This window comes from Dromaius novaehollandiae, chromosome 7 (genome assembly GCF_036370855.1).
Source record: "Dromaius novaehollandiae isolate bDroNov1 chromosome 7, bDroNov1.hap1, whole genome shotgun sequence".
NCBI classification, from domain to species: domain Eukaryota; kingdom Metazoa; phylum Chordata; class Aves; order Casuariiformes; family Dromaiidae; genus Dromaius; species Dromaius novaehollandiae.
The window spans coordinates 38,167,466-38,195,456 of NC_088104.1; the positions used below are offsets into that span (position 1 = coordinate 38,167,466).

At 37.8% G+C, this 27,991-nt stretch overlaps 1 protein-coding gene across 11 annotated transcripts; it reads right to left on the reverse strand.

Moving 5' to 3' along the window:
- Positions 1 to 573: 573 nt before the first annotated feature.
- ZDBF2 (zinc finger DBF-type containing 2) lies at positions 574 to 27,974 on the reverse strand. 11 transcript variants are annotated; one of them, XM_064515243.1, is made up of 9 exons: positions 27,868 to 27,974; positions 23,979 to 24,089; positions 23,174 to 23,251; positions 22,623 to 22,674; positions 21,918 to 22,023; positions 20,999 to 21,126; positions 14,248 to 17,005; positions 13,407 to 13,465; positions 9,655 to 11,909 (listed from the first exon to the last, which is right to left on the reverse strand). In XM_064515243.1, coding segments are annotated over exons 3-9 (3,177 nt in total). In that variant the 5' UTR covers positions 23,247 to 23,251; positions 23,979 to 24,089; positions 27,868 to 27,974; the 3' UTR covers positions 9,655 to 11,908. The 11 variants fall into 11 exon arrangements, with proteins under 11 accessions (XP_064371315.1, XP_064371313.1, XP_064371312.1 ...); XM_064515245.1 differs by lacking the exons at positions 9,655 to 11,909; positions 13,407 to 13,465 and adding an exon at positions 574 to 1,097; XM_064515242.1 differs by having other exon boundaries at positions 9,655 to 13,465.
- Between the last annotated feature and the right edge of the window lie 17 nt (positions 27,975 to 27,991).

Here is a 27,991-nt window from a genome sequence, read left to right on the forward strand (position 1 = left end):
GCCATACTCCTCTATTGAGGAACACCGCCCTCCTGTGCAGACCTTGACCCACACAGGTTTTGCCAGAAGACTTGGGCAATAGAGAGGGAGGTCCTCCTACCAGTCAGACTGGGCATCAGTGAGCCTGATACCAGAAGGCCCATTACAGTCAGATCACCCTCACCCTTTCATATTCACTACCATGCTGTTTGCCAGGAAGTGAAAGGGAGAAAAACTAGGATACGGTAGCATCTGTGTAAGAGCATCTGGGTTCTTTCAGAAGCATCAGGACAAGTGCACTTCCAGAGCATTTCCCATGTGGAAGGACTCAACCAAGTGCACAGAAAGCCTGTCACTATTCACTTTTCACAGGGCATTCCTAAATGTCAGGCTGAGGCATGGTGAAAAGAAAAAACAGAGATAGCAGCAAGGAAAAGAGGCTGAGCATCACACCTAAAACATGTCATGTTTGGGCCTGATGGCCTTTGCCTGAAATGTGATGACAAGGGGGCCCCGGCTGGCTGGCCCCCTTCTAAGAGCCCAGAAAACTCACCACTACACACTTGCAAATAGGTACATGCATGAGGCACTGAACTCCTCCTCCCTCCTCACCCCTGTCTCCAAGCTCCTCTTTGGAGGAAACCTCTGTGTCCAGCAAAGGCACTGGCACCTCTCCAAATTCTTAGGCACCCTGCTGCCAGCCAGATCGGGCACCAGTGGCCCCTATTCCAGAATTCCTGTCGCAGCCAGATCACTCTCCCCCTTTCGTACTATCACGGTGGGGAAGAAAGGCCTAGGTGGCAGTACTGATTGCGTAAAGCCACCCCAGTTTTTGTGGTGTCAGGAAAAGTAGCATATCCTTTTTTCTTTTCCTTTTCTTTGGCTTCCCGTCTTCAGATTACCTTTGGAATTGAGGCATCTGCCAATGAGTTTTTTGGATCAGTATTCAGGAGTTCCTCCCCTAACAGGTCTGGAAGTATGGGAGTTCTCTGGGTTGCTTTCATGGTGGCACATCTCAGTTTTCATCAAGCGATTTTCCAGTATCAGGCAAGCAGCTTTTTTTTCCAGGCCTCTTTCTGGCTCATCTGCTGTGATGTTACATTGTCACTTCAATGGAACTGCAAATAACGAGACAAGAAATGCCAAATGGTCATCCAGTGAACCTCATACCATGCCTTTTCACAGGTCTCGGAAAGCTTGGAAGGAGACGCTGAGGGATCGTTTGCTGTCTCCCTTGAAAATTAACTCTGATTTGATGGAAGAAGCTGTAATCTCTTCTAAGGCTCCCCCCCCAAAAAATTTTTTTTAAACTGTTTCAGACATCTGTTTGCTGTCACTGTCCCTGAAGAATAACCAAGCTTCAACTGACCTTTTACTCACTGTCTTGACTTTAGAAAAGTTTCAACTTCAAAATAAACTGGACTTTTATGCTGCCATTCTTTCTGGATGTCAGAAGTTATCAGTTTAATGTTATCATTCAGTTTTGTTCTACCATCTGCAAATGGTACATCTACCATCCAGTAACTTCAGCTTTAGAGAAACCTGTAAGACCTGTTTCTAAAAGGAGATAATTATGACCTATAACGTAACAATTTTCTAAGAGCTTTGTAAGACCAGAAATAAATGTAGAGCTTAGATTCGCACAGAAGATTCTGCTGTGTGGGAAATGCCTTCCTGTAGATTATGGCCCCTATTAATACTTCCTAAAGTACTGGTAATTTCATACGCATATAGAAATCCCAGAATTTATGATTACTACATACAATGTAAACATTAAATTCCTTTTGATTACTATTTATTGTAAAATTGAAAAGATTAACATAATGAACTGTCTTTCCAATTGTCAGCTACTCAGCGAAAAAAAAAATTAGTGCTTGATATCAGCCACATGCAAAGCCTAAGATCTATCTTGCTTCAGCTAAGTCTTAATCCACTTGCAATACTTGGGTTATTCCAGTCCTATCCCGTGAAGGAGGGAAAAATGTGTTTTTCTTTACTCAGTCCTCCAGATATTTTCACTCCCACTTATCCTGCCAAACCCAACCTCCACCCAGCACAAACCCCTGGAGGGATTTGAATTAGGCTGACAGCAAGCGCTGTTACTTCTCTGATTGACTCTTGGAGATAGCAGAGATTTCTTACATTTTTTCCACTTTTGCAGTAAAGTTGCCTTCAAGAAATTTACATGAGAATCTTTTTATTACCTTCACCAGCAGACGTTTCTGCCCCACTATGAAAGGTGGCTGAATATCTAGAAGGTGCTCTCTGGTCAAGGTACCTAGTAGTAAGCATTCCTTGTGCTGGGAAGAAAAGGATTAGGCCCCTCCTCAGCCATCCAGTGAACATGCCTTTCCAATGTCAGAAAAGCATTTTGCTATGTAAACTGCTAGATGGATGTATTCGCACACAACTTTGAAATTTAGTAATGTTCCAGTGTAAATAAAATACGGTTTCATGTAGCACAAACTGCAGAAGTGGAAACATACCACAGCAGAGCAAGACACAGAGAACGGTGTTACTGAATCTTAGTTTTTAAGTTTGGGCACACTGATACTAGTAGGAAAAAAATGGCCATGTAATGCAAGTTCAAAGATTTCACAAGTCACCTTCATGACAGCCACATTTGCTCAAAAAATACTGACGTGATTAACCAACTGAATAGGAAGAACCCAGCTTGCAAGATAAAAGAGATTTTGAAATTTAGTTGGGGAAAGTAATTCTCTAGGGTCTAAGAGGAAGGGACATCCCATGCTGTCTCAAGTCTCATTTGTTACACCATCCTTCTCTGAAGTATTTTCCTCCATTTTTTCCTTTGTTCAGCCTTTCAACCATACAGGTAAAAGGTAGTCTGCAGAAAGGTAATTAAATTTTCTGGTGGATTTTGATATATTCTTACACTATATTTAATTGCAATCTGGAGCAAAACCTAGATTTTGTTTTGAGTTCCCCACAAAGGAGGGTGGAGCTCCAGTTCAGGACCAATCTGTCTCTTCCTAGACTCACAGACCTCAGAAGTGGAGTTGCTCAGAAGCTGGAAAGCTGGCAGATGTCATAACTGAGGCTTCTTGGCGCCTGACCCTGCTCTACCTGCCCAGAATTTGGAATTGCTGGGGACTGAGTATATTGGTATCCTCCAGGCAAATCATGTAGAACTTAGGTGGTAGGACTTTCAAATATTTCACCCCCAGCAACCCACCAGCTGTACTGCCCGACAGTGCAGCAGTTGGACCTTTCTTCTGTTAGGCCCTTATCAAAACAGGACCTCGATGCTTCTGTACCTGCAGCCCCTAATGCAAATAATAGAAGCAGGGGATGAGAGAGAGGATGTATAGCCTACTGCCAAGCCATGTCTTGTGTCAAGACAAAAAACACTTACTGCCAAATTAAGCCTTCTTAAATATCAGCTTTCCTTGTGCTTCAATATTCATAGTCTACTAGCTGGATCCCATGCTATGATTAAAAACATAACAAGAGCTGCTGAGCAGTCTCAGCATTCACTGACTTCAGAAGCAGAATGTAACACACTGTGAGGACCAAACCTGGATGGAGCTTTGTGCCTCAAAACAGCTTTTCCTGTATCTAATTTCTGTAATTTCTTTAAAATCCAAACCACAACAGCCCTGTTACACTTCACGAGCCTTGTCACGAGTACAAGCCTTCACGTTGGCACATTTTAAAAATAACCAGTGAGTAAGATCCTGTTCTCATTTCTATAAAAAATCCCTTACTGATGATAAAAACTGGTTAATAATTTAACAAAGTAATCTGAGTGTTCTAAAAGTGGCACAGAGCCATTTATATTTAAAGAAAGTGCTTAGTTATAGAAGATTAATTTCTGAAAGACGACTATTATTTAATACAGAAAACACCTCCAAATCATTTGCATACATGCCTCACATTACCTACCTATGGGCAACTATAGGCTACTCATTCCTTATGCTGAAGGCTTTCATGTTTTGAGAAGGGTATCACTGAAAAATGGGCAGCTGCTTACAGATTAAAATATTAATCCACAGGAGGTAAAGGCAATTTGGTCCATGTAATTAAGATGTAAACTCCGTTCACTTTACTGAGACCCCAAAATCAGTAGAAAAGTCAGGTCCCTGTAGTCCCGTCTATTGATCTGAATTAAGGAAAGAACCGCAGAGTCTCTCTTGTGGATTCTGGAAAGTTGCTTATCCCCAAATTTTCAAGGATTTCCATTAATTTTGAATGCCACTTTATGCACTTCTTTCAGGTCACCTAGGGCTTGATCTTCATAAAAACCCAGCAAAGACTTGAATCAGCATCTGGGCCACTCAAACCTCTAAAAGTTAGTCAGCAGGCCTCTTGATTTGAAACTGAAGACAGCCAAAATGAACAAGCATTTTTTAATATTTTGCTCTTAAATGTGGAAAAAGTGAAGTAAGATGTTTAAAATATGCATAATACAAGCTTGTCATAAAGAAATATTTTCAAGATAACTAATTGAAAGTCATTCAGAGAATGAAGAAAACAAGTATTATTTGTTTTCCTTATCTGGTTAGTGCATCCCTGCATCCTTCACATTTCACCTTGGAGGTAAAAGTATATTTTAGAAATGCTTATGACTTATACCTACGCTCCCAAATTTTAATAACTGAGTAGGCTTTCATGTACTTTTTCTTCAGAAAAGTTAAATTTTATAACCAAATCTATGAATATGAAAAACTGAGCTTTTGGATAGCTGAAAGTGAAAGTGAAGCCTGGAATTACGGTACTAAGGTATTTTCTAATTTGATCTAAAAATAGATGGTTTTGACATACCACTCACGAAAACAAAGCTATAGTTAGCTTGCCTGAGGCAGCTCTGCAGCTGGGAGAAGTACACTGGCAGCCTATTTATGCAGTCATCTATGTTGTGATACATGCTATCAAAACACCAGTTAAGAACACAGCAAGAATTAGCATTTCAGCTTAAGGCAGAGCAATATGAAGTGATTGTTGATTTTATGCTATCCAACATGTAAAGCCATTGAACCAAAGCAAGCTAAATAGATGTCTAATTAGAACCAGCAGATGAGGAACTCTAACGCAACTGACTTTCTTGGGCATTTTGGTACAAGACAGGTAAATTCACATAAAAATTACTCTTTTCTGTAGTTGTAACTGCCTAGCACAATAATTCATATATTTAGGTCAAATAAACAGGCAAAAATATTCTCAGAGTACGAGTAATGGAATAAATACTCCACAGTATGGCACAACCTGTTAAAGGCCCAGTCTAGACCCCATTTACATCACTGGAGGTTTTTTGCATTGACACCCATGATCTCAGATCAGCACCAAGGAGGAGTATTATACTACAGATGGAGCATTCTGGCTCTATATCAATAGAGCCACTTAAAGTTTTTAATTTAAGATTAGAAATAGGTCCCCTTGAACTGATGGAAGCTTGCTCGGAATCCCCTAGGTGAGCTGGGGTGTAACTTACTGGATTTGTGCCCTATTGCCCTCTGTTGAATGGAGCAGATACAGCAGGTCTGTAATTTATTAAATTGATGTATTATTCAAACTGCAAAATGAGGCTCTACATCCAAACTTTCCAAAATCTTAGTTACTTCAACGTGATGACTTGTTTCAGATCCATCTTTCGATAAAATAATTTCTAGCTGACAAATAAGCCCAATGCAGGCACAAATATGAATGGATAAAGCCTTGATAGCACACAGTGAATGGCATAAAGACCTTTTGTGCTATATCCAAGTCTCTTGCATCAACAAAAATTTGTTCCCTTCCCCTTTACTAGATACCGGTTCCAGCATTAGTTTTCAGTATACGCAGAAGCATACATTTTGCAATCACAAAACAAAAATTCTACATGTGTTAAGTGACATAAGAAGTTGAAAAAGACCACGTATCCTACCACACGCTGCTTACAACATGACCTCCAGACACCTGAGATGCTATGTGACCTCCATTTGCATCAGCTGCATTTGGTTTAAACATGCACTGTTTTAAAAAACTTCGCTTACAATAGTATGCACACTTAGCATATAAATGCCATCAGAATTCACCATTTAGAAATAAAATTGTGAACCTTCCTTAAAAGCATCTACCTAAGACTATGATAAGTGATGATCCTCTTCAAGTGTTAGAAACATTAAAATAAAAGTAAAAAACAAAGGTCTAAACTTGTGCCAAATTTCACTGCTTTGTCCTTTCAAATCCTCTTATAGCCTGAGCATTTTGGCTGTCATTCAAGGCATTGATGAGACCTCAAAGTATGCCTTTAAAACACTGCTGAAGAAAAAAATTAACACCTTGGGCAAAATTTCCAGAGGAGTCTGAATGACTTGGAAACACACTCCTCACCCCAGATATAACTCACAAATTAAGGATTAGGTGCAACGGAGCTCGAATTCACAGGTCAAAGCCTTTTACAAATGTTAATTCTTTCCCTTATAAGCTTGAGAGAAATGAGTACATTTCTAAAAAAAACTAAATACAGTACTATGACCCTACCTAGGTACCGTCAGTGCTATCATCCTTTACTAATGATACAGATATGCTGCAGTACTCAAACAAAAACAGAAATGAGAAAAAATGCAATCCTAAAGATAAACCTAAGTATAAAAGACAGACAAACAACTCAGACTCATCACCAAGAATGTTTGTAATTTCAGCTGTTTGATATAAATTTATCAAGTTTTTGCTCGTAGTGTATTTAGAAGAGAGTGCAATGGAAAAAATGCACAAATCTATCTGCTATTATTGGCTTAAGTATTCTACAATATTTTTATCTACATCCCTGTTTTACAGATTAGACATCACTGATGTTTAATGAAGGAGACAAAACATACAGTATAAAAATCCAACATAATGCAGTCTGGGTTTTTGCACAACACTACCAGCCTGCTTCAGAGAAAGCAATGGCAGCACAAGTCACTGAAAGAACGCTGTTTTAACTCCTGTTCCCCCAGCCCTTTTCATCACAAACTATTTAATTATCAGTAATGGGAAACCAAACACAATCTCTTTACAACAACAGGCAAGACACACCATTCAAAAAAAATGAAGGATTATGAGGGAGAAAAAGTTTGCCAAGTATAGAAAAAAGCAAACAGTAAGTTTTTGTTAGAAAAGGCTGTGTAAACTTGGAAATAGAAAATAAAATACATACAATACTAGAATTTCTTTAATGTGTTTTCGTCTAAGCTTTTTAAAAAAAAGCACTGTGCTTTCTACCAATGCATTTCACAAAAACTATTGAACGAATGCTAAAATAAGAAAGAAGAATACTGAAGATAATTCTTGATAATATTGAACACTTAGGAGTTTTTACATCCATAAAAGTGCTGTATGAACATTAACTAATTGCGGTAGGTGAAAATATGCTGACTTTGACTGCAACATTATCCTGACCTCAGATTCAGTCAGAAGTACAGTATGTTGGCAATAACTCAGGAAATGACAACTTTCTAGAACGGACTGGAAAATGAAAGTATTAGACACATTTGGAAATCTAAAGCCATAAAATATCTGTTACAGAAAAGTCAGTATATTTATTTGTGCAGATTGAGTCTAATCCCATTAAAAAGGGGGGAAAAAAAACCACCACAAGTGTTTCCATCACAGCTTGGGCAACAGATTGATTAGTCATCATCAGGTCAAAATTTTAATAGAGCTGCTTTCATTATCTGGAGAAATCTGTTGGTGGCCACATAGTGCCTTATAACTTTTTGAAGACTAAAGATAAAAGATATAGGTACATAACCCTTATAATATGCATTTGTTCCCTCTTAACAGTAGCTGAAAGGATCAAAAGGAACAAAAGGAAAGAGAAACATTATCAACGTATTAAGCAAATAAAAGTAACAAACTAGAAGGAAGAACAACTGAATCCAGATTGATCCACCACAGGAAGATGGATTTTGACACTTGTTTGCAAAAGTTCTGACAAGACATAGGTAAATATACAAAATGAATAAATTCATTGGTCTGGCTCCTGTCTCTGCTACAACTTTACGTCTTACTCTGTGTTTCTGACTCTCTTCGTCTTAACACTTCACTGTAATAAGAAGTCAGCCATGCATGTGCATCACACCCACACAGGATGCAACCTGTATGTTAAGCAGTAAACCTACTCCCTTTACTGTTAATTCTTACAGTGCAATCTCCAGGCTAGCAGACACTGTTTAAACTCTCTGGTTGAGCTAGCAAGGGCATGTTTGGGTTCTGCAACTTGTTTGTACAATATTAACAACAACTAAGCAGGCTATACCTAACACTTTCAGTTGCACCAGTGCCAATGTTAATCCAGTATGACACAGCAATTATGAAAAGTTAACCGGCTTTAATACACTAAGGTACATTTCTATTTGAGGATGAGAGAGATTTAAAAAAATTTAAGAACACTAATATTTGGGAAGAACTCTTTTTCAGTTTTCCTTAAGGAAGGAAAACTGACCAAGACAAGGAAAGCCTAGGTTTAGAATTACTAACACTACTGTATCATATATTCTATAACAATGACTTGTCTTCATATGTGTTTCATCAAAATCAACCCTTCATCACTTCAAAAAAATCATTATGACATCCAGGGCTACAGAAATGCAAAAATTTTGCGCATCAAACCACTAATGATTCCAATGAGTCCAAACAGAACTGAAGGCAGGTTATAAATTTCATCACAACTCTCAAACACTCCAATTTGGACTGGACTTCCATTATGCTTGACACCCTACAAGCATATCATGAATTGCTTACATTTTACATAGAAGATACAACCACTAGACCTAGAATTTGTTTACAGTACCATGTTTATAACTCTGGTTTTGGATGGTTGAGCTGTATCTTTTGTCTTCAATGCATTTGACAAAACAATAGTGAGTCACTATATGACCTGATTCAGCCAACTACATAATATATATCTGCCTTTAAGTATGGGTTCAAACTTGCAAAGCATGTCCTGAAATTCTGTAACATATTGAGACCTTAGCAAGAGTATACCCTTCAGCCATGTGTTGATCCAAACTGACACGTGTGCATGCATCACTCCTGCAAAAGATCACGCTAGTTTAAACAGGTCCTGTTACAAACAGCAAATGACTGCACAAAGCGTTCAACATAAGGTACTCTATTGCTTACCAGAAAACATCTTAAAAGTATTTTTGCACACACAGCTTTGAAGACACTTCTTCTACATGCCTGGTAAGGTCATCATAAAGAGGACTGATCTGGTCTACCCAACTGTAGCGAAGCCAAGCCATTCTGCATAAAGTAGAAAGCTACATAACACGCTAACACTTCCAGCTATGGACCTCATTTAAGTGCACATTCTTAAAAAAAAAAAAAAAAAAAAAAAAAAAAAAAAAAGTCATGAGGAAGTTCTGCAATGCCATACAGTACTGGTGTGCTTGGTTTCCTGCTACTAGTATGCAATTAGAGACACCTAAAACACAAACGCTTTTTCAATGCTATCTTAAGATGTCATTGCTTCAGTTGGCACAGGATGGGATGAATCTTGGCTTCACTGAAATCAATAGAAGACTCCACTGGATCAAGATATCACTCAGTTGTGAAGACCTGTCAAAATTAGGACTGAACTTCTTCAAAGACGTAGCTTATTCCAGGCGTTCTGTGGTACTCTCTCCACAAAAAATGATAGCAGATTGAGTTAAATTACATTTCAAGAATAAAGAAGCTACAAACATGCAAATTCAGTCTTTATTTTATTAAAAGATTTGTTCTGTTAGAGGAATGAGTAAATTTGTATCTGCAAAATGTTACAAGCAAACAAGGAACAAAACCTTTGCTTCTGGGCATGCTCAGACCTATACCACTACACAGTCTTCTGAAGAAGATCATCTAGAATACTGTAATTCATAGCAAATCAATTAATGAAAAGATTCTGGGATTTAAATTGTATTACAAAGCAAGGTACATTTTACTTTCCTTATCTGTTGCAAAAACATCAACAGTTCAAATACTGTTCTATTTCCAGAACAAGTATGAATTCAGATTATTCCATTCTCAGGCAGATTTACCCTAGGGGAAAGAGATAGGAAAATAGCTAAGAGAAATTATGAATCATCATCCCACTCCCTTTTAGCACTGCTCAGTGCTGTAAAGCAGACTCCTCAAGCACAGGAGCACATGTACCAGTCTTTCCTTCACACTTCAGATCAGGACACCATCCATTTCTATTACTTGTCACCAATTTATTTCCAAATAGAATATCCTATCCTATAATTTAGCTCTTCACAGCACAAAAAAATTCAAATGTATGACTGACAAAAAACATGGAAACAACAAATCTGAATTTTAATGAGCTGAGGATACAATAGAAAAACATCTAGCAGTAGCATTGGACAAGCTTGTAATATCACTGTGTTATTACAAACTCATATTATATTAAATGACTACAGACAGTAGAGACAGAAGAAGGTAAAAAAAATACAACAGCAGGCAATATTTCAAAATACATTACCACATGTTAGAACACGAAAAATCACAATGACATGTATTCTCATTTGGGCACAAATTCAGCATGAAACTTAAGTACAACTTCAGATTAAGTCATAGTCTCATTATAAATACAGTTAAATACCTTGTTGAATCTGAGTCCCAAAGAGGAGCACTTTGATACTACAACCAAGAGAACATCAGATGCAAAAATTGTAAGAGAGCACTATAAAGCAAAAAAGCCCGTTAGAAAAAGAACTGAAGAACTGCTAGGTGCAAGTGTTAGACACGTAAACTTTTGGGGACATGTTATTCTGTGTTTGTTCAGCATCTGGCACAGTAAGAGTCTGGTTCACACAAGGTGTACAAGTAAATAAAAAAAGCCGCTTAGTATGAGATTATTTTAAATGATTGAATGAGTACTCTGTGGGGAAAGAGACTTTTTTAAATTTTGAAATGTATAAAAAAACCTAATTTATGGATGGTCAAAACTACATATGCATAAATTAAGAAACGGTTGCAACAATTTTCTCAACTGCTGCAAAATACTCTGTGTCCAACTGTCACCAACTAGATCCTAAAAGCATGACTTTGTTCCTTTCTAATCCAGTTATCTTTCTCTGCTTTAAGACATACTAATACACTGGCAAACATCTTTGTCCACTGGTGTCAAGAAAACCCTCTCCCATCAACCTCAGTAAGAAAGTATTTCAGCTCTCAAGTTTTCTATTGCTGTAGTCTCCACAGTCATTACCCATGTTTTGAAATTTCAGCCATGCTGCTAATGAAATAATGTGCTGTTTAATAATGGTAGCAGAATGTAGAGCATTTATTTAATAGGGAAGTGTCTGACTAATTCCTCAGGACCACAGAAAGCTTCTTTCTTCCTTCTCACACATGATTTTTTTTTTTGAGTCTCTGCAATTTTTTGCACGTATCTTCATCAGTTCTCTTTCCAAGCCAGTTTCTGCATTTACTTTTAATATCAGTCTCCCTTTTCTTTCACATTCATTGAGCATGCATACAAGAGGTTTTTAACAGTCAGAAGTGAGGCATATAATAAAATCTGAAAATACAGTAAATCTTATTTTGACATTGTCAAGCACAAAAGTGTTTCCAGACTTGTACCCCAAATCTTATTCTTTAAAAATAAAAATAAAAAAAGTTGTTAGATTTCATACTTTAAGGAAAATATATAGCTACTTATACTCTTATTTAAATATAATACATTTTTCTTTAAAAAACCAACCCACCCAGATGGAGGGGCCTATTATTTACAAAAGAAAAAAAGACATTACAGGCTAAAAAAATTAGTCACTATTTTGTCCTCAAGATACATAGTTTCAACAAAAAGCTGTGTGCTGGAGGAACACAACCTTGCAATAAACGAGTATTGAGAACAGTATTTTTGACTGTAAACAAATGTGCACTAGTGTTCTTAAAGCAGAATGTGCATCAAATCTTATTCACAGACAAAACTATCCATGCTCTTCATCTGTACAATTCTGTGGAAAACAAGCTGGAAGAAGTTAGGAAACATGGGAAGATAGGAAAACTTTCTCATATCATAAAAATGTTAGAATGGGACATAGATATGTAGTTAATTTAAAGCTTTGCTTTAAAACATAAAAGTTTCTTAAAAATCTGTTTTTGCTTTAAAATTTTAATCTAAAAACTAGCCTTTCTGTAAAAAATATTCCTTTAAAATTTTGCTTAAAAATCAATTTTATATTAGACAAAATATTAAATTATACAGGCACAGTTAGTTAAGAGGATTATAAGAACTCATATTATAACCCTTTGTTTTCTTTCCAGTGACTTACAATACGCTCATAAGATTGTGTCAACTGACAATCATATGGAAAATACATCATGGAAATCAACATTTCAAAATTATTAAAAAAACCCGTCAGGCTAAATTTGACTTGTAAAGTAATTTTGTTTCCAGCTGGTTTAAGTACATGCACATCATATTTATCATGGGAAATATGCACATGCATCAAGAATTTACCCAAAACATTTTTTAAACTATGAGTGTTTTATGATGACAGCTTTTATATTTACTTCAGATATTATATCTAAACCCACAACATTTTTAAAGTCCACTATTATCCCAGTCCAAACTCATGACCCTGGACACATCAGAAAATGAATCAAAATTTGTGGGGGGTTTGTTTGTTTGTTTGTTTTTGTTGTCTTTCTTTGTTGCAAATGCACACATATGCCATGCAATGGCAGAGAGAGCAAACTGGTCTTGTCTTTCATACATTATTCTTACATTCTGAAAGATTTATTGTATGTGTATAGAATCCACAAAGACCTTTAAAACAGGACAGATGTATATAATATTCCCCATTGTAGATTTACAAACCAGAGCCCCAATTCTGATGTTTAGCTACGTGCTTAACTCAGTACAAGTGAATAGTTAATCTTGAGTTTAAAGTACAGAAACATCTGCAAGACTGGTGCTTATGTCTCTTAAACACACCTTAATAAAATAGGCTGTCATCATAATAGCTCTCAAATAAAAACTATGGTCTTTTGTGCCATAGGTATCATCATAGTAGTTAGACCATCCATGGCCAAACATGAATTTGTATGGAATTTTTTTTTTTAAATTCAGCTAAGTGTTTTAAACAGATATTTAAACATGTAAACTTTAAGTTTAGGTGGATTTTGCTTTGTGTTGGATTTTATTTAAATATTTTACCGAGCTTTTAAGAAGAAAAAAATTCAACAATAGTACACAAAAACGTAGACAATACACCCAATGAAATCCAAAAAAGCTTAGGAACTCAAACTTAAGGTTGAAATTCTAGAACAACTCACTGCTATTTGTTCATATCATAACTTTTCCTTCCCCCCACTGAGGGATTGAAGTTTATAGGTAAACTGAATCAATAAACTATTAAAAAACCCCTAATCCTATATTTCTGTTGGAATTTGAGATTTCATTATAGCCACCGCCATTTGAACAGTACCCTGGAGAGATATTTCCTTACCAGCATGGTCCATTATTGCTTGACGAAAGCCCACAGTGACTTTGTCTTGTCCAAAATAACTGATTTGGACAACGTTTCAGGAAAAAAAAAGAAAGAGTCTATATAAAGACATGTACAATTATGTATTTTTGAAGAAAGCATTGAATTGATCTGAATTGTATCATACTGCATTCATTTCAGTGCCACTCCATAGGAAGTATATGATATATCATGTGTTGAATGAGGTGTGCATATACACAAACACAAAATGCATACATAATTCACCCCAGATTAGTACATCTTCATTTAATTTTGAGCATAATAACTGAGTCATTTTATGAACTTTAGAAGTAGGTGGAAAAATGAGAATAGGCACAACTAATTAATACAGCTCCTAATTCACCCTATTATATAGTGCACTATTATGCACTGGTAATATCATAAAAACCAATATGATACCATTCAAGCTTGTCATTTTTCAGATGTATAGGTGAAGTCTTGTAAATAGGGTTCTAAGTGCTTTTAACGCAAAGACACAACTTCTGCAGCTTTACACAGTAGAACAGTGCAATATGTAATGTGCCCACATTACAAGAACAAGCGCTTAGTTTACAGTTGTACTTGTTTCACATTAGACTGGCTTTGCACTTTCGGCAGCTCTAGCACTTCAGCTGCTTTTCCCATGATCACCTTTTTTCCCCTTTCCTCTTTCTCAATTCCAGGCGCTGGCTATATAAAAGAGTCACTGTTTTGGCAGCTAGCTCTCACCTGGTAGGACAAGACAGTTTCGAAGTAACGGTACAGCAGAGGCTCTTCTAGAGGCTCGGTTTGCGGTGCTAGGGTGACCCCTATCTCCACTTACCTCCCAGCTCCTTATTTTGGAAGAAGTTTGCTCTGGCTTCTTCGGAAAGGATCCCGATGCGACTTTCTGATGCTTTTCAGGAATCCCTGTGATGACTGTTGAGTTCACAAAGGTCCTCTTCGGTTTCCTCCTTACTTTCAATTTTTTAGCATCAGACTTTTCTTTCTTAAGGTGCTTTCCCACTGTAGCCTTCTTTGTCTGGTGCCTACAGATGGAGAAGGCAGAAGATTTCTGGGCACGAGGAGGGAGTTTCCTTCTTATCCCCTCTTTTTGCTGTTTTTTAGTTCTAGAAGTTTGTTTGCCTGGGTTTACTCTGCTTCCTCTCCTCCCAACAGTACCTCTGACAGACATAGGTCCTGCAGCCTTTTTGGAAAAACTTGGTTCTTTATTAGGGCCTTCTTTTCTCTTCCATCTTGCCTTTGGATTCTCTCTCTCTAATCGCTCACTCCTGATCGAAGTCAAAGTGGTTTTAGCAGCTCTACCATTGAATGGAGTTAATCTACCATCTGCTTCCACCTGAGACTGGTGAGAGTTCAAAGGTGAAACGGCCAGGTGTTTAAAAGAGTTCTCAGAGTGACCAGATACCAGACAATCTGATCTTTCTGTAGAAACAGAAGATCCATCTGTCTTTTGACTTGAGGCTATATCATTCCCTTTACCTGGGTCTGGCAGGAAAGATACTGAAGATGAATTATTGAAGTCTGACCAATTAAGGGATTTTGATGGCATGCCCTCTCTCTGTGAATCAGCTAGTTTCCTCATGTTTGCATCAAAGCTGAGACTTCTGAAAAGCTGTCGAACATGGGAGGGCTTTTTGGCCTTTTCTCCACCTGTACTCTTAGGAGGTGTTTTCAGAATTCGATTTGTCAGTGGGTCATAATACTTGAAAGAACACTGTTTATATTTATACCTTATAGAGTCCTTGCTATCTGTGGAGTTGCAATTTCTCCTCATTTTGGGAATATCTGCAGGTTTACCTTTACACTGTTTAATCTCTGGACATGAAAGCACATAGACCACTGTCTTGGGCTGTACAGGGCTCATAATCTTGCTATAAGACTCAGGAAGTTTAAGGGCACATAGCCTAGTTTTCATGTTTGGAGTATTTTCATTCTCCGGCCACACAACGTTTGCTTTTTGATCAGCTGGATCAGGTTCTCTTCTAGTCATTTTTCTTTTTGCTGCAGGGTAGTTGACTAGACTTGTTTGGGTGCCATGGCTGACTTTAACCACCTGGCATCTTGAAGCCAGGCGCCATGTCCTTTTCCTAGGCGTTTTAAGAATTTGTGGGTTGCATAGCGTATCTGAGGCTAAAGATGGGTTATCAAAATCAGAGCCACCGCTTAAAGCATTATTGAATTCTGGCAGTGCTTTAACTGATGCACTTTCTGTTCTATTACCCTCAACAATATCATTCTTTTTTTCATCTTTCTGCTTTTTCTTCTTCACTCTCTTCCCTGCACATTTGGCTGAGGATTCACTGTCAAAGTAGCAGCGAAAACGACCTTCCCTGAAATCACGCACAAGTTCTTCAATTTTTATATCATCTTCATACATTATTTGAGACCAAGTCTTTCCCACAAAAGAAGGAGGCACATGAGGCAGAGCTGGAAGAACTGGTTCTTCAGTATGAACTATTACATCCTGTTTTGCTGCTTCTCTTTGCTCCATTGACTCACTTTTTAAAACAGAAGAGAGCTGTGTTCCATAGTCTTTATCTTGCAAACTTATTTGGACCTCTTTCAGGAATTCTATATCTTTTATAGCTGCCTTAGGTAAGTCTGTTCCTGACTGAATTGGTGCATCACAGTTAAAACTCACTTCAGAGCCCTCTAAATGAGTATGGTCCAGAAGTGAAGAAAAAGTTAAACAGGGATTATTCTCTTCTTCTTGGAAAGATAGTTCTTTAGAAGCAGTTCCATGGCAGTATTTCAGAATAACATCTTCAATAGTTTCATCTACTGAACTTTCATCACCTCTGTTCATCTTCATTTTTTTGCATCTTGCTAGTTGTGGGGATGTCCCAAGATCTAGGGAGCTGTTGATACCCACAGTATCCCTGAGACAGAAGTCAGACACCAAAGTTTCACCCTGAGTTTGTAAACCATCATGTGTTAAGAGAGATTGACCTGAGGTAATACATAAAGAATTGCTGGCGCTGCACATAGGATTCCGACACACAGGATTTTGATGCGAAACTGAAGGGCTTTTTGGGGGAACCAGCGCCAGAGCAGGATTCAAGCATGGGTTCAGTAACACATCCTTACTGCATACCTCCATTCTTTTTTTATCACATCCACTATATGGAATCATATTTGATGCCACCAAATCCCTAACATTTTTTACTATTTTAGGATTAACAGAAGAACTATGAATTAAAGGACTGACAGAAAAATGTTGAGGTACTGGGCTCACAGCTGTAAACTGGCCTTCATGGCTATGATTTGCAATTTGAGTATCTCCCAGGGTATGCCATTTCTCACTGCTACAAATGCCCACAGACTGCTGGGATATTCCTGTAATATGTTCCTGTCCTTTTTCTAGTTTCTGAATAAATGCTTGTGTTACAAAAGTTTCCTTTGTGCCCTTATGAGAGAGGCATGAAGCAGAAGATCCTATTTCACCAATGGACTCCTGGTCTTTGCTGGAAGCTTCCTGTCTGCTTCTATTCTTCTTTTTCTCTACACCTTCTGGAGACAGGCAAGCATTCCTAGCAGCCTCTGGAGTGACGGGGAGTGGTATGTCGTCATAGGTTGGTCTGGGAGGGAAAAAAAACAAACAAAAGACCCACCAACCTGTATAAATACTGCAAATACAATTCTTCATCAGAAGTAAACAAATTAAACAACTCCCTCAAAAATACAGTTACCTAGAGTGCATCACACCTAAAGAGTAAAATCAGGTTACCAGCTTTGCTACTTTAGTAAAGAGATTCAGAGATTCCATTAAAAAAAAAAAAAAAAAAGCAGGAAGGAGAGGGGAAGGGTGAGAAAATGCTGCACAAAGTTAATAACAATTTGGGTATTAGTTTGTTACCCTGTTCATGCACCTATCAATTAAGAATGGCCAAAGAGACAATACTATAATTTTATAAATAGGGCAAAACAAGATTAAGCATTGTTCTCTGTTCTAAGCTGTGAGCTTATAAAGAAGTTATTTCACTGGTAAAACTATAATAAGTTGCTGCAAATAAATGGAAAATTATAATATTGCATACCATAAAAATACTACTGAATAAAAATACCCTTTTCACTACAGAATGTGGTTGTCCGATAGGAACTCTGCATATATTACACGGAATTCCCATGTTCATCACTTCTCTCAGAAACCACCCAGCTTCAGGCTCACTTCTATAGGAGGCCTAATTATGATTGTTTAATCTCACTGCGACAACAGCAGATTTTTATATATTCTACAACAGATATTCTTTAAAAGTCCTATCTTTAGGACTGCCTCAAATGTGTTTATTCTCTTGCAGAATTAACGGAACAGACAAATATGAGATAGTCTATATCTGTTTGTTTTGTTAATTCTGCAGGATTTCTATTTCTCTTTTGCATCACATGAATCCACAAAGCTTCAATTTGTGTAACAGTTGGGAAATTCAATTAAAATAATAATAAAAAAATAAAGTAAATATAACTGAAGAGAGAATAGGGCCCTTCGCCTGAAAGTTATAAGCAGATCTTGCAAAAGCCATATGGATGCTTACTTTAATACATGGCAGACAGCCTCCATTGACTCCCTTATGGGGCATTCATCTGCCCATAGAAGTATCAGGAGGAAATTTGATTATAAAGTAATTTCCTTTGAAGTTGACAAGATTTACTACTAGAAGTGCAAGTTTCCAGAAGAAACATACATAGGACCACAAAAAAAAAAGTCATACCTGGAGGCACCTACTTCAAACCTTGGAATAAGCCTCAGTTGTGATCCACTACTGTATTTTGTTCTTTTTCTCTGATAGTTATGAATACAGTTTTCCAGCCAGCTGCATACTCATTTTATTATCATTTAATCTCCAATCACATTTTCCTTAGCTTGCTTATAAGCCTCATACAAGAACACGTCAAAAACCATGCTAAACAAGGTAGATGGCATCAAGATGGTTCTCCTCTATTCACAAGGTCTGTTATCCTGTCAAAGGAGGAAATTAGAATGGCCTGACATGATTTGCTCTGATAAATCAGCAGTAACTGTTACTCATTACTTCATTACCTTCTAGATTCAGTTTGCTTATTCAGTGCTCAGGGAAATACTACAGTTTAAGCAAAGACATCTGTAAGAAGATCCTCTCTGGGCCCGTACTAATAAATGACAGTTTCTACATTTGTTCTTTCCCAGTCCTCCTGAAACATCACACATTCTCTGTGACCTCTCAAAAACAATTACTAAGTGCTCCCAGACTGCTTCGCAGGGTACCTGAACTAAATACCATGAGTGCCAAAATTCCTATTTATTCAAGTCACGAGGAGAACTACAGAGCCACTAACAGTCAGCAGTTAAGTAAATGACAATTTGTAGACTATGTAGTTCAGTAAAGACGTATTCTTTTAAAAATATCATGTTCTCTTTCATAAAAGATAAAAAGAATAATCAGTTTGTTTAACAACACATAGAAGAATAATGAGAAAATGTCAAATAACTGCATCAACAAGTTTTAAGAAGTTGTATTTGAGATGCAGGAACTTGATGAGGTCTACGTTCCTGTTCTTTTATAACAGGACATTAAATGGGTTAATTAAGCTGTTAAATAAAACTGTGGCATCAGAGGATGATGATAAAAATAATAGAATGACTGAATGAATAACAGAGGTCTTTGCTGAAGAAAAAGTAAATGTCTCATGTATTTGCAATCTATACAGCTGTAATAGCTACTATTTATAATATAAAGATACAAGAGAATTATTCGTTTTCTCTGCAGTCATAAGTATTTGTGTAGGCTACAGTGACTGCAAACCTGCAGTTTTACATTTACTTTTTCTTCAGCAAAGTGCTGCCAATCAAGTGTGATGGAGATAGTTCAGGAAAGAAGAGCTGGTCCCTTCTGGTTTTGCTGCTGTGCTCCCAGAATTTTGCAGTGTTCTCTCCCACCCCAGAGTAATTTAAAGAGCTGTTAATCACTATGATAGAAGTTTTTTTTGCACCAAAATTTTCTGTGAATATTGCTGCAGATAGTTCCTGTACGCAACAGAATCTCCAGATCTCTTTTCCAGACCCCTCTATTCTGTGCAAGCCACACTAATACACGCAAAAAAGATGCTAATTATTACAGACTTGCTGCTTATGACTCCACAGGTAAGGTTGAGTCCAAACCCTAAATACTGAAATTGAAACTGCAAAATTTTATCTTTGGTTACTTTCTTCCAACTTTGGTTCAAGATAAAGACCACCATGCCTAGCTAACATGTTGCAATCTTACATGATTTCAAACACCATGTAAAAGACATATACTTGCCCCTGTATCCATAAAAACAGTGTGTGTTGGGGGGTAAGTATGTGTATGTGCATATACCCTTACATATTGTAATAATAAACAATTTAAGTGAAGGTAAGAAAACTAAAGTGATAAATGGCACAGCTCATGCACACCAGAAGTAGGAAATCTGCAGAAGAGACGGATGAGTTTGCTGGATCTGTGTTGGTTAAAGGAAGCAGCCGCACAAAATTGACATTACTGAGATGCCAAATTATATTTTTCTTCCTCGCTGTAAAGGTTGTTTAATTGATACTTGCCACAATCCTGGCTTTTATTCCTGGTAATGCATATGGGGTATAATCACAGGCTGAGAGTCTAAAGAAAAGAAAATGCCAGAGCAAAACTTTTCTATTACTAATAGTTTATGGTTACAAAAGACTGGAGGGTGGCAAATACAATGGTGATATCTGAAAAGATAAAGAAGTTCTAGGTGGCATGGAGAGCTTGTTTTTCCCAGTTAGCAGGTTCTGTTCACTAAATGAAATAACATTCGATTTGCAACAGCTCAGGAAATACATGACTTTTTCATGTGGATGTTGCATTAAAGTACATCCTGTATTTTCTTTATGGCAAGAAATCCTGGATGTTTTCGAGCTAGAAATATTAATTTACTTGTAGTGATGCATCCATATCCCAGGCTAATTTGCCACAGACATGCCTAACAGCCTGTTCTGCCACATCCCTGATACATCAATGATTGGTTTCAGACAAAACAGACTTCTATCTGTTTGTCAGATCTATCCTAGTACTTCACCTGAGTGCTGCAGAACACATTATTTGTGGATATAAGCCTTTGTCAACAGAAGCAAACTGCTGAAGAAACAAGTAGGTAGAAGAGCACCAAAATAGAAAAAAATTTGTACATCAAGACACACTAACTAATGTACTTAAACTGGGCTTAGACTGGGATTTTTGATTGGCTCATAGAACAAAACAAACCAGGAGTGAGGCTTATCTGATTTCGTTTCAGCTGGTGGTTCTACAGAGACAAACCTACACTCTCACACTGTTATCACTCTTAAACATGCTCATGATGAATGAGGAGAACACTTTTCAAAATATGAGCATGAATGAATTGGCCAGTTAAGGTAATTCATATAAGCATTAACTGAATGTGTGAACAATAATGAAGGAAACAAATATTCACCTGACATGATCCACAAACATCCACATACACAAATTTACTGCTCAGCACTGGAACAGAAATAAGTATTCACAATATATGCATTCTACAGACACATAGTTAAAAAAAAAAAAAAATCTGTATTATACCTGTTGTCATGGTATCTGTGGGGATGATGCTGCAAAACATCCTGCAGGAAACGCTCCATCAAGCTACTGGTACCCATACGATTCCTACAGTAAGTGGTAAAGTGTCTGTGCTGGGAGCTGAAAACATGCTGATGAAAGATGAAACATATCACTAATTTAATACCATTGTTAACACAGTGACCTCTCCATAAAGATGACTTCCTAGGTTGAATATAAACACTGTTACAACAAAAATGTCTAAATAAGTAGTAAAATCCTCAGTCTTTTCTACCCTTTAATGCCTTGATTGAGTGAGATTCTTAAATACACAATTAAATTTAATGAATAGTCACAATAGGGAATCACAAATAATCCTAAAATGTGCTGAAACACCTTGCTGAGTTGGAACCTAAGTCAGTAGCTCTGCGAGATGCTCACAAATCTTGTGACTGGTACAAATCATCTAAGTATATCTATAAATGATGATTAAAAATATTTTTGAACATATGAACGAACATGCTGTAATTCACTCAAAGGAGAATTTTCACAGGCATACAAGATGGAATAGGTTTCTACTTCCTAATTAACAAAAGTATAAAAGACTACAGACTTTAAGAACAGAAAAGTAAATATTTGATCAAATGGCTTCAGCTTTGATATCTAACATATTAACGCCAATATTTTATAATTTATACAGATCTCAAGAACAAGGCACAGAAATAAAACTAATGGCTGCAATGCACAGCAGCCTGCCACTTTATTGACCAGCTTCTTTATAATACTTAACAGATGAGATGGGTGGATACACTGTGCAATTGACAAATTTATTATTTTCCATTCAGTATTGTTTTTTCAGTGTAGAGAATGACATTTTATAAGCTGATAAATCCTACTGGTACTCCTTGCTATCTGTTGCTGAATTATGCAGCAGACTTCCTACCTGTTCAAGATTACTGTAGTGTACATGGCAGCAGTTGCAGTATCCTTGTCTATTTTGCATGGTGGATACGCCAGGCCCAGGATGTTCTTGCCCTCTTGTGTGTAAACTGAAAGAAGAAGTTAATATTACCAAGATATTTCAGTAAGAAAAGGAGAACTGTTGGGTTGCTAGTTCAAGTGCCTAACGTGAAAATTCTGAATATCTATGTTATACTATAGAGTTGAAACAAACTTGCACCATTAAGATTTCTATTTCAAAATCATAATGGCAAGCAGCATTACGTATTTTTAAGGTATTCCCAAAGAAATGTCACTAAAGAAAACTTTTTTTTTATAGCAGAATGAAGGATAACAGGTATTGAAAGCACAGCTGAACACAAATTCTAATTTGAGTCAGCCATAATTTGACAATAACTGTCTTGAGAAAGAGGCAGAGTCATCTTCTCATCCTTGTGTTTTTTAGTATTTGGAAATAAAAATAGACTGAAGACCAAGAAATTCTGACATCCAGTGATATTAGCTTTTGGGCACTACAGTGCCCCTTCCCCACAGTTTTTACTAGTATGCTAGCATTATGCACTGGATCTACATTGTATCATTGTCATCAGTTACACATGATTACAGACAAGGTTGAAAGATACATCCTTCTTGTTTTACTTTGTGTAAGCAGTAAGTTGCATGCCAGTTAGATCATGATCTAACTCACCTGCTATTACTCTCCTGTTGTAGAGAGCCTTCAACACCATGTCTTTCCATTCCTATAGCAAAAATATAGAAAGTCGAATGGAAGAAATCAAGATCTTTAACTACAGTTAGTTACTTCCCTTACACTGTACATGTCACAATTAGTATTTTAAAGGAAGATAAAAAATTTAGTAAGTTCAAGAAAACATTTAGAGATTCTTTTGTCCTCAAAAATCCATACGAGTTTCATAAAATAAGCTTTCCACTTTCTTGGTTGAGGTGAGTGTGAACTTTTTTATTGACTAGCCTGGAATCAAGATTAGGCAACCTACACCCCTGATCACCAAGATAAAAATGCAGCATATCTTTAACAGCTTATGACATGACAAGAAAATTGCATCTATACAGAAATTATGTGGATGATTCAGAAGTCACTTCTTCCACCCAAGTTCCATGCTGAAATTTAGGAAACCAAATTATGCAACTGAAACTGCAAGGTGAACTAATACTTCTAATATTAATCATTATGGTGAAAAAAGAAGAAATGCAACAATAACATCTACTTTAACTTACCCACCTTGTGTGGAAGAAGCAGAAACTTCATCAGATGGTTAGACTCTGTCAAACATCTGCAAGTCAGAAACATAGCAACTGAGAAAAAAAAAAAACAAAACACATAGTAAAGCTTTACCTCCTCCTCAATTTCAGCAGGCCCAAGCTCTTAGGAAGCACAGTTTGTTTAAGCTATAGATCAATGCTTAAGTTAAAGGCATCTGCGCTGCGAAAAGCAATTCCTGCTTTGCTAGGTTACTTTCATATTATATTTAACAACGCCCTACACTATCCATCGAACAACTTCTGAGTGACTGCAAACTGTCAATGACCGCCAGTGCCAGAAACTGAAAAACTGCCAGCGTTGGCTCACATGCAGCAAAGTATTTTATCCAATCCATTTGCCAGGGAAGCAAAGTGGAACAGAAGCCTCTCTCTGATGGCAATTTTGCAGCTGCATGTTAGCTTTGACAGGAGAATGGGACAATTTCTGATCTAATTAGCAAAGTCAAATACTTTGCTTATGAATACAGCTTAGACTGTTAGGTTATTAAGCATTAACTTTGTCAAATTCATTTAATGACAACTTCTTCAGTCGTTTTTGTAATACAGATGAAAGATGTATGTTAATAAAAAAACAAACAAGAAAACGACCAAACAAAATAGTCATCCAGGCTGGAAAAGTAATTGTTTTTGTTCAATCTGCAAACCAATAATGAAGCCCAGAGTTTTTAATTAAAATATGACCGCAACAACATGCAACTATAAGTTTCACACAGTCCTTTACCTTATGGAATACAAACAAAGTCAACTTTCTAGTACAAACCTTGGTGTATCAACCTTTTTCTTCCACCAAAGGTGATTCCAAGCTAGCAAACAGTAGATGTTGAACAGGAGGCCATTTGCAGCACAGGACACTTATCTCTTCTCATCCCATCTGGCAACAACGAAGTTAAAGAGCCTTCTAAAATATAATTAATAACACACGTTTTCCACACTCTAAAGCATGTCATTTTCTGTGTACCATTTTGCGAACAACTCAGTCAATAAAATGAATAAATGTCTTTTTGAAGTCCACTGTGCATCTTTCTTTTCTATTACAGAAGTTGTTTTGACCGTGTTTCCTTCCTAAGTGCTAACCATTCTCCAGAAATAACCTTGTTCCTCCTTCCTTCCTCATAGTCCTTATTTATTAAATACTGTTGTGGTTTTGGATGCTAGTACTCCTAAAATTAATTATATTTCTACAATAACAGAAAACAAATTCCTCAAACTGAAATGCATGTATTTTGGGCACAGTTCATGAACCTGCTCTAAAAACATGTTTTCTTTTGCTTTTATTATGTAAACTAATTAAATATTGCAATAAAACATTAATTAGAATTTTCACAGCTTATTGTACGTTCAAAGTATTTTATAAATTAATCATTACATACTCAGTGAAGTAGTATCATTTCCATGTCACAAACAGGGAAACAGAGACATAGTCACAATAATTTTCACTGTGACACTAGTGGCAATGATTGTGGAAGCACCACACCCCATCTCAAAACTCAGGACTTCACAATTCCTAGATCTGCTCTTGGCTTACCAGACATATATGTAATTGTAGAATAACAAACTTTAGGTTTCAGCTCAAGCACTTTTACTTTTTGTTTTTTATAAACTGTTTTTACAAGAATCACTCTCTCCTTTCTGCTTTCCCATTCTCATATCTGGAAAAGATACTACACTCCTATACAAGGCCTATACCATTAGTCTCACTAGACTACACATGATTTAAATAAAAACTGTTGTACTCTTTCCTCCACTATACACTGTTCAATATAAATAGTAGTGCTGTTGTAGCAGTTACAGCATAAGGAAAGTTTTACAGCCAGAAATATTCTACTAGCTCAACTCAAGGGGGCGGGGGGGAGAGAGAGAATGGGGGAGAACAGACAAAACAGAAAAAAACAAGAATCACTCTCCTTCCCACATTGCATGAATCCATCTAAAAATAATAACAACAACAACAACAGAAAAGGTACCAGTACTTAGAAACTTTATCCTTCCTGACTATATTAAGTGCCTCTCCTGAGCTTGCATCAGGAACATTCACCTCACCAATTTTAGGTTCTTTATGTAAGTGCCTAAGAGGACTGTGTTCCAACGTATGGTTGGGAGATGAAACCTCTTCCAAATAACAGTTCAGAGCAGGAATCTAACTTAATTGTATGTACACTTGTTATTGTGCTTCTGACCTTTAAGATCACTTAAAAAAAAAAAAAAAGGCAATTAAAACAGAGTCTAAATCCAGCACAGGATGGACAGATATTGCATAACTACAAGAAGATGGAGTACTTCAGAATCGTTATTTTCTATTGAAAAAGTAATAAATTGACTACAGCATCATGAATTTCAGTGAAGATGATGTATGCCAGTCAGATAGCAAGACAGGTCAGCTTCCACAGATCTTGCAATAATATGTTAGTCATTAGTTGGATGGTCCTTGGAGGCAAACAATATCTGAAACTTCAGGGATATAAAAATGGGGCCCTGAAAATCTGACCCAGGGGAAATTTCCTGATAATCAATCTGATCCTGAACATGGGCAAGCCCTACTCATTGGACAATAAAGAAAAGCTTTCTTGAAACCACCAGCAGATCTCAGTCACCCCGTTCATCTGGGATTTTACTGGAAAAGTGAAGAGAAAAATCTCATATGAATAATGCTTAATGGAAACTTGTTTCCACGTGCTTTAAGTCAGCTTGCCGAATCTCTAAGATTTGACTTGACATATATTCTTAAGACACAACTGCAACTGCAGAGTGTAATAAGAGTGTAGTTACCACAGAGGAGGCTATCCACTTCTTTCCAGTTCCAGAAAAGACGAGGAACAGGAAAGTCAGATACTCATTCCACAGTCAGCAGGGAGCACCACAACCATTTATCCCGATCCCGATCCCACTGCTCTAATTGCGCCCAAAATGGATTACAGTGCATTATTTACAAAAATGTTTAGCTTCATCTCAAAGATGCCAGGCAGTGTCAGCTGCAGAATGTGAGACAATAGCTGCTTCAACATTTATTACTTCCTTATGCCAAGGAATAATTTCAATGGCGATACTCTGCTGAGAGCTTACTCATCATGTATACAGTTACTCAGGCTACCCCTACTTACTTACACCCATAAGTCGTCACACAAAGACTCATGCACATTTAAATTGAGCCACCATCACAGTAACCTCGAACAGCACAGGACTGTTAAAATAACTACCCTGAACTAGTCCAGGCTGGATCTCCTCTCCAACCTTTTGCGGTTCAAGGAGACTCAATAGAGCAAATGCTCTCACACAGGAGGGGCTAAGTAAAACTTGTAAAAGTCTGCATTATCACTTAGTAACTGACACAGCTATATTACCATTTCAGAGAAGATCTTTTCCAGAGATACTTCTCTACACAGCTGAGACGCAAGAGATTTCTCTCTATCTCAGTGTTTTATGAGAACACCAATGTACAGAACAAAGAAAAAAAGTCTGAATGAAAACTATAGACAGGTTACCGTCTGACATTATGCTCAAATCAGTCTAGTAATGTAAGAGAAATCTTCTACATAGATGCCATATTTATACTGCCAAAACCCAGACAGTCTAACTGCAATGCTCATTTAGCCAAAAGAGAAACTATTTCTATACATCTACAAAGGATTTTTTAGATCTGTGGGCTTTGCATGGACAACTCTTGCTTTGCTAAGGTATTTCCAGCTTGAAATATCTTAAACTGTTGCATTAAAAATCAACACTAACACAGTTCAAAGCAAATTATATCCGCATAAGCTTTGGCTGAAACATTTTACCACTGAAAAAGTTCTGTGAACTGCAACAAATATAAAAATAACTGGCTGCATACAGAAACGTTTGATTTGGTTAACTTCTAACCCAAAGGCTACTTCAGCACTCTCTCTTTTGTATTTAGACACCATATTTAGACTTCTTTTTGGTTTCACTGAGTCACTACAGGCACAGTAACCAGAACATGAATATGCCTCGGACAAATACATTTAACAAGAACAGAAGAGAAACCCATAAAGAGGAAAACAATACGCATGAAACGCACATATAAAAATCAGTGGTGCTTGATAACATATATGAAAGCGTCAAGGGCATCAAAGTAACTCTGCAGACAGTACCACTCACCTACTGCAAGTGAACTATTATAAATAAAAAAGGGCAAAAAAGACACTCAAAACCGCTCCTCCAAAAATACCTCACGAATACCTCTAACGACCCTTCGGCTGAGAAAGTCAGCGCTGTGTAGATACGAGGGAAAACAGAGGAGGGGGGGAAAAAAACTCCGTTCAGCAAAAACAGTAATCTCCCAACAGCATTAGCACAAATACATGCTTTTAAACAGTGAGGTGGCGTATTTCGTGGCCCCAGCCCCCGCGAAGGGGCTGCCTGCAGCGGGGAGCAGAGCCGGGGGGACTCGTTCCCGCCCCGGGGCGTTTAGCTACCGCGGCGGAGACCCCGCCCCCGCCCGCCCGCGCAGGGCTGGGCGGGCGGGCGGTTGCGTGCGTGCGCGCGCCCGCCCGCCTCAACGGCCCTAACGGCCCCTCCCGCGCCGCGCCCACTCCCCCACCCCGTAACGGCCGCGCGCTCCACCGCTCCCGAGCATCGCCGCTGCTCCCGCCGGCGGCACCGCCGCCCGGCTCCCTTCCCCAGCGCCGTCTCACCTCCATTACTTCCCCAGGAGCTCTTCCGTGCCGCGCGGGGGTCAGGGGTGCCATCCGCTGCTTCCTGCTCCGGGTCGGCGCGACGCGGCCGGAGGGGAGGGGGGAGGAGGAGGAGGAGGCGGTG